At 39.1% G+C, this 14,591-nt stretch overlaps 1 protein-coding gene across 1 annotated transcript; it reads left to right on the forward strand.

Moving 5' to 3' along the window:
* The first annotated feature begins 4,396 nt into the window (after nt 1-4,396).
* Nucleotides 4,397-13,085, forward strand: srsf3a (serine and arginine rich splicing factor 3a). The gene is made up of 7 exons (XM_030051679.1): nt 4,397-4,544; nt 7,449-7,496; nt 8,701-8,911; nt 8,997-9,134; nt 11,998-12,036; nt 12,132-12,218; nt 12,358-13,085. The coding sequence occupies exons 2-7, from the start codon at nt 7,490-7,492 to the stop codon at nt 12,383-12,385; spliced, it is 510 nt and encodes a 169-aa protein (XP_029907539.1). The 5' UTR covers nt 4,397-4,544; nt 7,449-7,489; the 3' UTR covers nt 12,386-13,085.
* Nucleotides 13,086-14,591: the final 1,506 nt, after the last annotated feature.

Genomic DNA, 14,591 nt, shown 5'->3' on the forward strand with positions numbered 1-14,591 from the left:
CACGGGGATGTCATCAGCAGCAGCTGGTAATCTTCCAAGGCATCAGTATAGATAGAAGATAGATAGCATACTCAGCCATTTTAATTTGTATTGCAAGCAAAACTTCAAAAAATGGGACACATAATGATTTAAGAGCACAATCACCATTTGTGGACACACACAACCCCCTCCACCCACCGAAAACTAGAAAACAGAAAAGCAGTGCTGTAAAAAAAAAAAAAAAAAAAAAAAGTCATCATGACAGTCTTGGCTCCCTTCGTGGTAGCTTTGGCAGAGATTTATTTGTGTTCATCCCTAGTTGAACCAGGGAGTACTGGTGGCTTACTTGGCCAAGAGGCATGATCATATAACCGCAATGTCCCGGTTGGACCTTTCTCATTTGTCATGGCCCTCTCTCTCTCTCTCTCTCTCTGCCAGTCTTCTCCGTCTCTCTCTTGTGTCAATCAAAGGCAAAAAACATTTTTAAAGAAATCTTCAACTGTTCAGGAATATGCAAATAATGCAAGTTCTATATCAGGGTAGTTTTTTTTTTTCCCTTTAAGGTGGAGTCAGCAGCCATTAAAATTGCATTTTAAATCAGGAATGGTATGTCTTCCATATGTTCAATGTCATCAAATGCCTGCCATAAATAGATTTCTACACTATTGACACATGCCTTGAGGTGTTATGTTATCTTTCCTGGAACACCATGTTGCCTTACTTCTCTTATGGTGAAATTACCATCCTAGTTACAGGGTATACAGAAGCAGGTAAATTAAAGGGTTCAACTATTTACTTGAGCAGTGAGCCTGCTGAAAATATATAACCAAAAAACAGAAACAAAACAAATACGCATGTTAGAATACTTTCTGTTCTCTTATACGTGGTATCTTAGTGATTATGATTTTCAGAATAGAAGAGAGAAAATAGATGTGGTGAGGAAGTACCCAAAATAACACTTGACTCAAGACAATGCAGCATAGTTGTACAGTAGTTGGGGTGAAAGTTCTTATTTCTTTCTTTTTTTCTTAATCCTGTGTTATATTCTGTCTTATGTTGAATATAAAATTTTTCCTTGAGAACTAGCTAACATGTTTACTAAATACTGTGTGACCTACCAAATTCTGCGAGGCAGTAACGGGTAGGGTTTGAAAGCCTGTGCCTGTCTGAATGACTGTCTTAGTGTAACCAAAAGCACGAGGGAGAGTTCATTCAGGGTTACAGCCTGCGCAGTCATCAGGAAGTGAAACAGAACAGAATGTGCTGTACTAATCTGATTGAAAAACACACTGCCCTGAATTGATGCATGAAAAAAAGATCTTTCATTCAAATGGCAAAAAAAGGGGAATCCTATGACAGTGGGGTATAAAAAGAAAACAAATCGAAGTGAACCAGAAAAACATGCTTTTGTTTAGTGATATGAAAGACAGGTGCTGTGGATATGGGGGAGAAGCTCCTGCTCTCACACAAACATGCTCGCTGCGACTAAAATAAAGCTGAGCAACATAATGCTCTTTGTTTGTGTTCAAGGCATCTGTGTTACGTACATCAGAGTAATCTCCTGCTTGATCCCTTTTATCCCTGAACTTTTGACCCCTGAAGTAAGGGTTCTTAACTGTTGTTCATGGCAAAGATCCCAAATAAACCATGTCATGCTACAGCCGATGAATAGAGACACACTAGGACCCAAACGTGAAGTTTTTAAAACTGGCAGGTAATCATTAGATCAGTGGCACATTTTTAGAACTCAGCTCCTTCAATTATACATTAGTGGTCATTATATATTAATTTGGTAGTAATTTAGTTAATGTCAGATAAAGGATTAGCAAGACATTCTACTCACTATGTAGAATTGTATTGTTTTTCCCCTAGTCATTTGCTCATTTGTTTGTTTGTTTGTCTGTTTGTATATAAATAACAAATAACAGATAATGTATAAATACAGCCTAACCCTGGGGATCTCATTCTTAGGTGCTGCACAAGGGATGCAATCTTTCTGAGCAAACCATTGTGGGAATTCTGCTGTGGAGCTGCATCTGCACTAAATTACTCTCATGTGGGACTGGAATAGCCCACATGGCTGGATAAAGAGCACAAGTTCTCCCATAAGGCATCAGGCTCCTGCCGTGGAGCTTCAGCACAGTAAATAATGGTAATAACAGGTGTGATACGTACTGGTGTTTTTGTTTTTAATTTGTTTTTTTTTTGTTTGTTTTTTTAATAATATATTGTAATGTAAATATAACAATTGTATCTGATATTTAATGTATCGGTAAAGGGCTTCACAGTTTTAAATAAAACTTTGGACCCCAGGAAGACCAGCTGAATGCTATAGCATCAGCTACTCCTATGAGGATCTTATGATAAACAATGAGTGTGATGGTAAGTTTGGTGCCTCTCACAAGTTCTGTCTCCTCTATAACGGTAATGTGGACTTCTATTCTTTATCAAATTATACAGAGTCACTTACAGTGAAATCTAGCAATTAGCAGCTACTTTGAACCATTATGTCAGAGCCTGAGCTGTGAGACAAATTGGTTTGCAAATAATTTGAATGCCTGCAGTGATAGAGCCTAGCCCACTCATAGTGAGAGACACAGTGGAGCAACTCTCACAAACAAGACATGTGACGGCTCGATTTAACAAAGCAGGCGCATCACCAGAAGGTGCCAATAACTGGCAAGTTATTAACTTTGAAGAAGCTCCCCAATGTGTTTGATTAACAGGTCTATTTAGTGTGGAAACCTAAGAGAAAAACCTGTGTTTTACATGAAACAGTAATTTCGCACAATTCACCAGAAGCTAAAACAGGTTTTATACTTTCACCCCAGGCATGTAACAAGGGCGACTGCACAGATGAAAAACAATAATTTGGTTTTACATTGTGTGTGTGGGAGTGTTGTTAGGGGTCAGAGAGGTGGAAAGATTGCCTGCATGTGTCATTCACGCCTCTCCCTCTGCTGCACACCAGCAGCAGCTCTCACCGGAGGTTGTGTTTGTATGTGGCTGTGAGCTGCGTGCTCACAGGGTAGACACACGGCTGGGTGGCCAAACTGTACGTGGCCCAGATATATCTGTCCTCCTCCTACACGTTGTTTTCTTGGTAGCCCATTTTCTCTTGTTGAGCTCATTTCACCACATTGCTGTACTTATAAATTATAATTTATTGGACATTTACGCAATCAGATTTCACTAAGTTCAACCTCTTATGAATGGAAGTCATTTCCTGCATTTTTGCTTTTTTCAGTTTGGCCTTTTTGCTGTTTGTACAAATCTGTCTAGCTATAGATATGTCTATAGATAGATATGCACATGTGTACACTGAGGATAAGATGCAGGTAAATTTAATGTGCTTCAATCTGATTATTGCAAACAGACTTATTTGCGATGTGTCATGCTAGACCATCATACAAGTTAGACAGTGTGCAGGAATCTGTTTGCAACTTTTGATCCACTCATCCCTCTCCTACTCACCTGTCTAGGTGTGTGAAATGTTCTTCTAATTATTCTGATTATTAAAATAATATTAATTTTAAGTCTTTGCCTCCTTTGTTTTATTATGCTAACACTCCTCAACAACAAAAACAAGTTTTAAATGGTGCATAGGCATATATCATGACAAAATAAAATATTGCGATACAGTGTGAAATACAACTAAACATGATTAACATTAATAAAATAATATAGATGTTTTACATAAGTGCATATTGCCAGTGTGTTTAAAAACACTTTGGCATGGTTTCATCTGCTTAAGTGATTAAGAGCAGACAAGGGGTCCTCACACTGTGTAGGAAACCACAATATTGTTTCTAGCAAGCATCTACAAAAAGACAAATACACACAGAAAAAAATCCACCCCTGAAGCAGCAAAAATGGTTTGAGGAAGAGTGAAAGGACAATAAACATGTAAAGAGTCTGGGAGTGTCTCTTCATGTGTACCTTGAGAGGACAGAGGAAACAATCAAAGGGCAGAGGGGGCTGTTGTATTTGCCCAGTAATAATAGTAATAAGAACATCATGTCTCGCCCTGATTCCTGTGGTTGTAAATTGTGCAATTGTGGACATGGTGACAGACACTGGAATAAGTGTCTGGGACTTTAGTGTGCTAAAGATGAGACGGGGTAAATTCCTCTCCCATGGATGTGAAGGATTCTGACTGTGACCATCTTGATGTTTGAAAAGACAGAAGTGGGTTGAAAGTTTATTTATGCTCATACAGGATCACATGAACTTGAGCATTGTAGAGGCCTACATAATGGATTGCTTTAATATAACTGTGGTCTCTTTATTTATATGCTGCTATTTTATCAGATTATGGCCTGATGCAATATATTACTGTGACTGCAGGGGAAAATATAGGTCGTATGTCTGAAACCAAGTTTTGACCTGCTGGCTGATATAAAGCCAGGACTTGGCAGGCTCATTCAGTGGATGGCGGTATGCAAATTTTGCTTTCGTGAAGAAGACAAAGAAAACGAAGAAGAAGGAGTGCTTCCTGTCTTCCGGTCTGCTAACAACATCTGAAATTTAGCGAAAGCACAGGACGGGCGGTGTGTTGTTTACCGGTAATGTTTTCTGTTGAGTAATATTTATGTGCCTTTTCTAACAAACAGGTTTGCTTTGCTAAAATCATGTCCTCTAGCAAATTGCGTAAACGTTAGTTCAACGCCGTCATGGCTGATGCTAACGTGGCTAACACTAGCTCCTCCACAGTTTACCCTGCCGACGTTAGCTAGTGAAGCATAAATGTTTAAATGTTTGGGACAGGTTAATCGAGTCGGGTTGTTAAATATGTGTGCTGTGTTGTCGCCAACCGAGTGAAGCAACGTTGTAGTGTTAAATGAAGAATATTTTGCCACATTACTGAGCCAAAGTTAACAAAGAAAAAGAGCAGCGTTACAGCGCTGCTGATTGTCTGCCGTCGGCTAGCTAGCATTAGCACATTGCTGTGGAGATAGACAAAAAATGCTCAGATAACGCCGCTTTCTGAGAGCAGTCACGTTGTTGACGCTCTTGTTTAACACGTTTGCCCCAAAGCTCACTGCTCTGGAGCTAAAAATGCTAAATGAATGCGATTTACTACTGTGATGTGTCTGTTCTCGCTGCCTTGGTTGGAAAAAAAGTCGATGTCTTCAGAAATCTCAACACGACTGTGTGGCCATCGTGTGATTTAAGAAGTTGTCTTCGTTTTACCGCGATGATCTGAAATAACAGGATTCAAGGCATACGTTTTAGATTGCCAGTTTCAATTATTTTACCACGTGATTGCTGTCGATAGTTGAATGCATTCCACGCTAAAACGTATTACTTACCAAGTCAAAAATCAATCATAAGATTAAGTGTTCTCTGCGAAATCATCACAAGTTGATTTTAAGTCAGAGCAGCTTAGACTGAGGTGAGGAAAAATGTTGAATAAGCAGTAACCTAATTTATGTTTGATTATGTTTAGGCCTACATGCACACAAGCCCTCCACCATTATTCAAAATATGACAAAATTTACAATTAGAAACAGGTCATATAAACAGCATGTTAAGTTTGCATAATCCTAATAAGGACTTTTTTCAAATGTAGGGTTTTCTGGTTAAGACGTGGGCGGTGCCGATGTTATCCAGGTTTTAGGAGCATTCTGTGGTCATGTTTGTTTTTACCACAGTTTGCAACACATGGCTGCCTGTTTACCATCAGCTCTGTGCGCTGTAAACAAACCAGACAGCCAACAGTTTGCAGGGCTGGGGTCGAGATGCACCCACAAAAGAAAAACTTGCATTTCTGGTCGAAAGGGGAACCACACCTACCTTTAAACATTATGACAGACAGGTTTTGGTTACGTGTAAACGTTGCTACCTGGACCTTTTCTGTGAGATTGTTGAATGAATGAAAAGGGGAGGCTGTGTGCACTGTCTAACCAGTTGGAGTATGCATGGCAGCATTTAAACGGGAATATTAGTGGAATATTTCTTTTCACCAACCTTATAAACAGCTTAGTAGGTATATTGTTTTCAGAATAAGGGTAAAAACGGGGCTTGAGCAGACTCAAGATCAAGCACGTATAACAAGTCTGAGCGGTCTTCAGTTAAATCAGCTCTGAACAGCCTTGCATAGTGAACTTTTAACTGTTTTTATTTTTTCAGAAATAAAACATTTGTAAGTACCCATTCTTACAGATTAACAGTCCCACCAACTACATCATTTCCTTTTGTATAAACAAATTAATTAACCAATCAGATCTTCATTCTCACAAGAGAGGGGGGTAATTTGCAGTCAGGATAACAAAAACGTGAGGTAGTTGTGATATTTACATCTAATTGGCACCTAGTCAAGTGAGCATGTTCTATTTGTCATTTTACTTGAATTCTTTATAAAACCGACTGACAAATTTGACAAAGACGTGGCAGTTATCAAATTAATTTCTCAGGTTTGTTTTGACATTCCAGATGTAGCCATACAGGTGTCTTGAGGGTTGCTGGGGCTAGTTTAAAGATATGCAATTAGCCCTCACTTTATCATCACATTAATCAGAGAGGACCTGTAGTGTCACCAGAGGAGCAGAGTCTTAAGCTCAGTATACACTGTGCAATTTTGGGCTTTTCCAGAAGAAAGATGACCAGTGTGAAAGAAACGTAACAACATATTCGGTTGTAGCTCTAAAACGTCTCACCATGAGAGAGGTTCAAAGATTGCCATTGACACGGTCTTGCAACCAAAGATAGCCTGGAACCAAATTCTGCCAATATCAGAAATTTAGGATAATCATCTCACTGCTTCTACGACCTACTAACCAACCAGTAGGAATGCAGCATAATTTGATGCACTGATCAACACGACACTGGTGATAAACCCAATGATGGTGATAAGAGGAACAAAACAAAATGCCTGGGACTCTAACAAGGAAGAAAGTCCAAACACATCACTACCACTATTGCAAGGGCTCAATTCTTGCTAAGCTTCATTGTTTACAGCTACAGTGGATGGAGCAAATGGATGATGCAAGCCAGTGATGTTTTTTAGTATACTGACTCGTGTTGTAGCCTGTAAAATTCAGTAGGCATTATCATCGTACAGTCTACATGCATCAAATTTTATGCTGTACCCAAGTTTATTCGTGTTGTAAAATGTCGCTTGCAATAAGTTCATAAGATTTCTGAAATGTCACAGTCTGCAGGCGTCAGGACATGGCCCAAAAACAGACTGGCTCATCAGGGATTCCTCCTGGTGAAGGATATTGTAATGTGTGATCTGCCACCACTCAGCCATGTACTGTAGTGTGCAAACCACAACTTGAAGGTTCCTGGTTACAAGACAGAAAGTTGCGTACTGTGAACAGTCCAACGATCTGACAACTTTGACAGTCATGTAGTGCAAACTTGGCATAAGGAACAGTCTTGGAATACACCCTTGGAAAAACTGTTCTCACCCACCTGAGGTTCCTGTCCTTATCTTGTAGTTTTTCTTCTCCTTTTCTTTGTAGGTAAATCAGTTCAGCTCCAAGAAGAATCCGGACCATTTGAAATGGGAGGTATGATCACACTACTCTCAGTGTTCTGCCCTAGACTATATTTAATGTAATGTTTTTGTATATAGTGCTTGCTGTTATTACTTCAATAACAATACTCTTCAGTACTCTTCAGTTCTCTTCAGTTATAAAGGGTAAGGTCATTTGTTTGAGGTATTTAAAAGTTGTTCAAATGAAAACATTTAGAAACACTAGTGACAGAATCCATTTAGCAAAATTAAACTGCTTTAATAAGAGGACACTGAAAGGCTAGCAGATAATTTTGACTTTGATTAATGTCACAAGAGTACACTTTGCCAAACGGGTAGTATTACTCATGAAATTCAGCGGTAGGCCATTTTGTGTGTTTAAAAGAAAAAAAAAAAAAACACAACCAGTGTAGTAAGATGTGAATTTTCCTGTGAAAAGAACCAATCCCTATTCTGCTCTGTTTGGTAATGTAGGTGCACTTGTTCACAAGTAAATGGTTCCTGTGCATTTACACATTATTTGGTTAAACTTATCATTGTCATATCTGTTTGTGGTTTCAAGTTGTTCTTTGACACGCATTTCTTATGATACATAGAGTTTATGTTGGCTTCATTAAAATTGATGATTATTAGTTGAGCTGGATCTATTAGTTATAGAGTTGGAGTCGGCAGGCTGTGTGGAATAAAGTGAGCAGTGTTTCTTTTGTATTCATTTTACCAGTGGTGTGCCACCACAGGAAGCAAGGTAACCACTGCAAGAGACATCTGAAATCAAAATAAACATTGTAATTGCATCTCACTACCTAAAAGTAAAAAGTGTCTTAAAAGTAGCACTTCTATCATGATTAAAAACATTTTAGCACTAGAATCTCAACTTGAATCATAACTGAGGCCCGAACTGGATTCGATACTGGAAAAATGTTGAATTGCCTCCCCAAACACCTGAACATCTGGAAGGAGAGTTAAAGTGGATTATGGTCATAAATAGCTGCTTTGAAGATATATAAGCTTGAAATAATTATGGAAGATGCTCTAGACAGGGTCCACAAAGGTAAAATTTAAGTTTCAGCAGGTATTGGTCATGGACTGTCATGGAATTTCATCAGCCAAAATGTAGAGGCACCCATGCCACCCCTTTTAATGTGATGCCAGCAGTTTTTCATGAATGATTCAGAGTAACTAATCATCATACTTACGGTACCTACATCATATCTTCTGTCTGTCTCTCTCCATCTCAGATCCTGCTTTTCATAGAGACTGCCCCCTTGACTGCAAAGTTTACGTTGGGAATTTAGGAAATAATGGGAATAAAACAGAGTTAGAAAGGGCGTTTGGGTACTACGGTCCTCTACGAAGTGTGTGGGTTGCCAGGAATCCCCCAGGTTTTGCTTTTGTAGAGTTTGAGGATCCCAGAGATGCAACTGATGCTGTGAGAGAACTGGATGGAAGGTAAAGTTTTGAACACATTTTTTAATTGATCCTTAGGTTGCACTAATTATTGCACATTGCTAATCATTTGATGACTTCTGCATAGGACAATGTGTGGCTGTAGAGTTCGGGTTGAGTTATCCAATGGGCAAAAGCGCTCAAGGAGCCGTGGACCTCCTCCGTCCTGGAGTAGTAGACGCCCACGGGATGACTACCGGCGCCGTAGTCCTCCAGTCAGACGCAGGTACAGCTTTCCTACGTAAAAACCATGCTGCTATTTTACCACTGCTTGATATTGTAATGTATTTGTAAAGTGCAAATAACAAAGCAGATATCACATTCCCCACACACTTTAATCATCAGCTGTTTTGCTCCTCCCAAATATTAGTTAGGCAAAGCTGTTTAAATATGTCAACCTCCTAAATTGGCCCTACGGGTCCTATATCTTTGTGTGTTTAGAAGTCCGATCTGTTCAGGCTTTTTAAAGCCTCAGAGAGTAAAATAGGAAGTAACATTTCTAAATGGCCGAAACTGAATTTTGGCTATTCTTGCTGCTAATAGCTCACTTATGTGGAACATTTTCATTTTTGGCATGTTTATGGCTGGGTGATATGGCCAAATTATTATCACAATATAATTTTTCAAATTAATGCCACAGTATAACTCCAAATTATATTATTTTATGTTTGACTTTTGTTTTTATTACTGAGAGCAAACTAAGTCTCTGACAGACCACAATGTGATGCACGCTTGAGATAATAATCTATACATAAACTGCACATTGGGACGTGTGTGTGTGTGTGTAGCAGCAAAACAAGAGGTAGTGGTATCTTCGGTGGCGTATTTTTTTTGTTGTTGTTGTTTTTGTTTTTGTTTTGTTTTGTTTTGTTTTTCATCTCATTAGCTGTTGATGCTTGGTTTGTCTGTGCCCCGAGCCTGTTTTTGATGCATAATTGGCTGTTTGTAATCACATTTCTGGGTAAAGAGAGGACAATGCAATGGCTGTCATGTAGCTTTATCGCCCAGCTCTGTGCACACCCAGATATGACTTCATCAGTAGTCATCCTACAGATTTGGCTAGCTCTGGCATTCAAGGTAATGTCACTGTCATGCTCTCATGTGAAAACATAGTCTTAAAAGGATTCTCCTCACATGTGATGTTCCCATTTTTTCCCTTGCTTTGTACTTTTGCAAAGTATGTTTGTGCATATATAATTGTTAAGAACCAGGGATTTATGAAAACTTTTGTCATAGGTTGACTCTCATGAACTCCTATCGAAGTATGTGTTGGGGGGGTGGGGGGGTGGGGGTTAAAAAATGGTAATGTTCCACCAGAGTGAAATTGCATTAAGAAGAACATCTTAAGTGACAAAAAGTCAGGACTTCATCATCCATCAAAACTTTTCATAGGTTTAGGTTTATACCTTTCGATGATTTATTTTCTACAGATGTAAATTTTGTTTCATTTCTCAGTTCAGTTGCCATCTATATTAATAAACTGAACCCCGTTGCAGAGTCACCACCACGCTTCTCACCATCTGAGTCAGTCAACTAGTCCTCTTTCAGCATCATGTGACTGCTGTCCAGCGTGCCCCAGTCAGCTTGGTTGGTGTTGTCACATGACCCAGGCGCACCACCAGTCATCAGGTTCCACCAACCTTTTGGTTCCTGAGCATGCAGTTCCCAGCATCCTCCTCTTCTTCCTCCAACCTAAAGCCAATCGGCAGCGGCTCACTTCGCATAATCGACCAATCAGCCTCTTTACTTTTTCTATTCTCAACCAACTACCTTCGGGAACAGCCCTTGGCATACACCTTACCCCCCACCTTTTCCCCCCAAAAGTAAGGGAAAATCTACAACTACCCCCTCCAACCAGCCAACCAAGCAACTTCATATCTCCAACATTTGCATCATGTGGCAAATCCTCTCTGCAATTCGACCTCCCTCACCATCAGTCTGGCTTCCTTGCGTCATTTCTATCTTGTCCAAATCCCCCAAAATAGTAAGTTGCTTTTATCCTGCTCTTTTTATGCTTAATATAGCTTTCAAAGATGCTTGAAAGTTTTCCCTCAGCAATTATTTAATTAAGAACATAACAGAATTGTAGAAGTCCTTCCCATAGTACAGACCTTAAAAACATACAACCTTGAGCTCAAATGTTGTATTCACGGAACTGTTTGCTGTAAGTTTTTAATAGCACTTGGAAAAAATCAAAGAGAATTTATCAGGTGTGCACTATGTAGTTGTGCATAGTGCATTGTCATGGCTCGACATTAAGCCATTTTGAGTAATTGTTTATTGAAATGATCTTTATTTGTTTGTTTTTATGCCCAATTGCCCAGCAAAAGTACTGTTGAATTGTAGATACAATGTAGTAGTAATGGAGAAGTTCTATCACATCCTGTGTAATATTTGTATTATCTTAAAAATTGCAGTGTAACATTTTTAAAAGCTGTCAGGGTTGTTTTGCAGGTCCTACTCTTGAACGATTGTTAAGATTTATAGACAAAACTTGCAAGTGATTTCTGTTCTGCCCTTGTGACAGTGCTTGCAGCAGCACAGCACATGCAGTTTATAGGTTACCATCCAGTATTTTGTCAAAGTGAAAATGACCACAGTCTGTGCTTTCTGATTAGGTCCACTGTTTGAAGCATTTTACGTTTGACATAATCTTTGTGGCAGTCTCTTAATAGACATTTACAGCTACCTGAATTATTGAGCAAAATGTATTTCACCTGAAGTGTTATAAGCTAATATAGATTTTTGTTTGTCATATATGGCACATCTTGTTGATGTGCCATATATGATCCAGGCAAGCCTTAATGTCGAGCCTTGATGTTTTTTATCATTTAATAATCTGGTTCCATGATTGGTGCTTATTGAAAAAAATACTATTTAACAGTGAGTTGAATTGGGTCTAGGCCTATGTCTTGATTCAATTCATGGATGCAGGTTATTCCTGTTATCAGTCAAGGAACTACGTGTAAGCACGTTTCCAAATGCAATTATATTTCCTTAAGGTTGAAGAATACCAGAGGTTTCAAAAGGGTGACATAAAATTCCTTAAATCATGATTTTTTTTTTTTTTAACTTCACCTGCACCTTAGATCACCGAGGAGGAGGAGTTTCAGCCGCAGTCACAGCAGGTAGGCCTATAAACAGCTGCTTTTCCCTACTAACCATCAAAGTTGAATGACTGGTACATGGTAACGTCTGAGTGTACTTGTGGTTTGTTCACCAGGTCTCTTTCAAGAGACAGACGCAGAGATAGGTCTCTCTCCAGAGACAGGAACCATAAGCCCTCAAGATCCTTCTCACGGTCAAGGAGGTGAGTGAGTTTGAGTGTACACATCAGTGTCCTGAGAAACTTCTTGTGTTTTAATGTAGATTGGCATAGGGCTATGGGCGTACTGGCCTATGCCATTTCTTTTAACTCTGAGACTGACATTTATTCATTTATTTTACAGTCGCTCACGGTCCAATGAGAGGAAATGAAGATGTCAAAGGATGGTGATTGGGCCCTTTAATGGTTGTGAAAACTTTTATAGTCTTGCTTTTCTTTTTAATTGTTTTTGTTCCCACCAGCTTGAGAGAACCTCACTCTGTCCACCTTTGATACTATGTAATAGAAATCTGTTGAATTAACTAAGGACTGGAGTCTAATTTTCTCTTATAACAGGTCTTGTAATAAGAGTTGATTTTGAAGTTTTTCCCCATTATTGAGAACATGTTTTGTGTTTGAGTTTGCTGTTCATAAGAAAGGAATGCCGTCTTGCCTTGCATGTTTTGAAATGGAATACTGGGGTTTAACTTTCCATGAAAGTCCTGTTTTTGTAACTGTGCAAATTTCATATGATGTTTTTAAGTTGTTTATTTTTGGGGGTGGGTTGGACTCTGTTGTCTCTTGAATTCTGCTGAGGTGTTAAAAGCCAGATGGCATCAGAAGTGAAAAGGCCTACTTTTTGCCAACATTCAACTTACAATGACACCATCTAATGTTGCAAGTTGGTACTGGTGTCCTTGTGGCAGGTTGACCTTGAAACCCTGTCTCTTTTCAGTAATCATCGGTCATTGTGGACTTAACATCCATCTCTTTTGCAAAAGATGGTTTTTACTGCTCAACTTAGCTTGATCCACCTAAAATTTGTGTTGCAGCAGTTATTAAAAAGCTTGTTCAATAAAGTTTTGAAGGTAACATCTCCTTTTTGTCTTTAATACTTAATGTATTTATTGTCATATGTGGCCAAAGATGTTAATAATGTTCCAAACTAGCCAAGTAATAAGACTAAAGAGTGAAGTAATTTTGTAAAATATGTGCTGAAAATGAAGCATGACTCAATGCAGGAAGTATGTTAATGCCGTGAGCTGCAACTGTAAGTGACAAAGGAAACCGTCAGTCCTGGTTGGGGTAACATGCTTCCCCATGTGCAAAATGTCACCGCTGAAATACCATAACGCTTTTGAGTAGAGAACATTACACGACCAAACGCTGATCATAGTGTCTACAGACGCAGAGCCAGATATTTGGGGTAAGTAACTTTAATGCTGAAGGAAAAGCAGTGTTCAAAATAAGCAACATTTAGCAAACTTATTGGAGCTACGTACCCATTTTACTTCCTTTTGATGTTAATCTGGTCAGTATAACATTTGAAAAGGATGATGACAAACAGTCCAATATTTTTGACCAGACCTATTGTTTGCAAGGAATAAGTCTTGGGAAAGAAAACAATTTTGTGAGTAGGTTTACAGATTGAAGTGTTAAAAAATGTTTCCAGGTTGAGTCTTGCATTATACTCATCTGATGTGATCAGTGTATAGGGTACACTGCAACTTGATATATGCATCATAACACGTTTCATTCAATATATCATGCTTCAGGATAGAAGAATATGAGCCATGTCAGGCCAGAAAGCAAGAAAGACGAGGATTGGTTCATCACGCCACCGGGTATCAAACCAAAATAAAAATCCTGAGGCTAATGATGGATTTCTTAAGACTGATAGTTCCACTGTAACACAAGATCATAAGACAGAAGAAAATATTGAATCTGGAGGCCAAAATGAGGCTCCATCAGAAGGCACAGGGAATAGAAGAAAACTTGGGTCTAGTCGAAGAATTAAAGGAAGACGAGATGTCAGGGTCCCCATAGCTGAGTCACAACATGAAACCAATCAGGAAGTTGTAGAAAATACCACAAATAATGATTTTCTGCTCAGCGAAAGCAGGAAGTCTCCTTCTGACACAACTGTAATGGAGTCAGCCTCCCAATCACAGGACTTCGTGGAGCCAGAGTTCATCAACTCTGAAAATAAAGGAGAAAATACAGATAATGAACACAGGACCTCAGAAATTAAGAAATTGACAGAGCACACCTGTTCAAAAGAGGGAAGCAGAGAGATCAATGAAAATATGATTGCAGAACAAAGTGTGGTAATGTTTGATGAAGAAATTGTCCAGGATGTGCCAACAACAAAAATGTCAACACTGCTACCAGAGGATATGACACAGGAAGAGCTGACTCGAGGAGAGCATGTCAGTATCATGCCTGTTAAACATGATACCGGCATGCATTCACCAATTTCTGATGATTCTTTTGAGCTTCAGAGTCCAACAACACATAGCCCGGAGGCTTTCCTTGAAAGTTTGATTTCTCAAAGTAAAAATGTAGAAGTGGATAGTCATGAAAGAGAGAGTGACAGTA

Source organism: Myripristis murdjan, chromosome 5 (genome assembly GCF_902150065.1).
Source record: "Myripristis murdjan chromosome 5, fMyrMur1.1, whole genome shotgun sequence".
NCBI classification, from domain to species: Eukaryota; Metazoa; Chordata; class Actinopteri; order Holocentriformes; family Holocentridae; genus Myripristis; species Myripristis murdjan.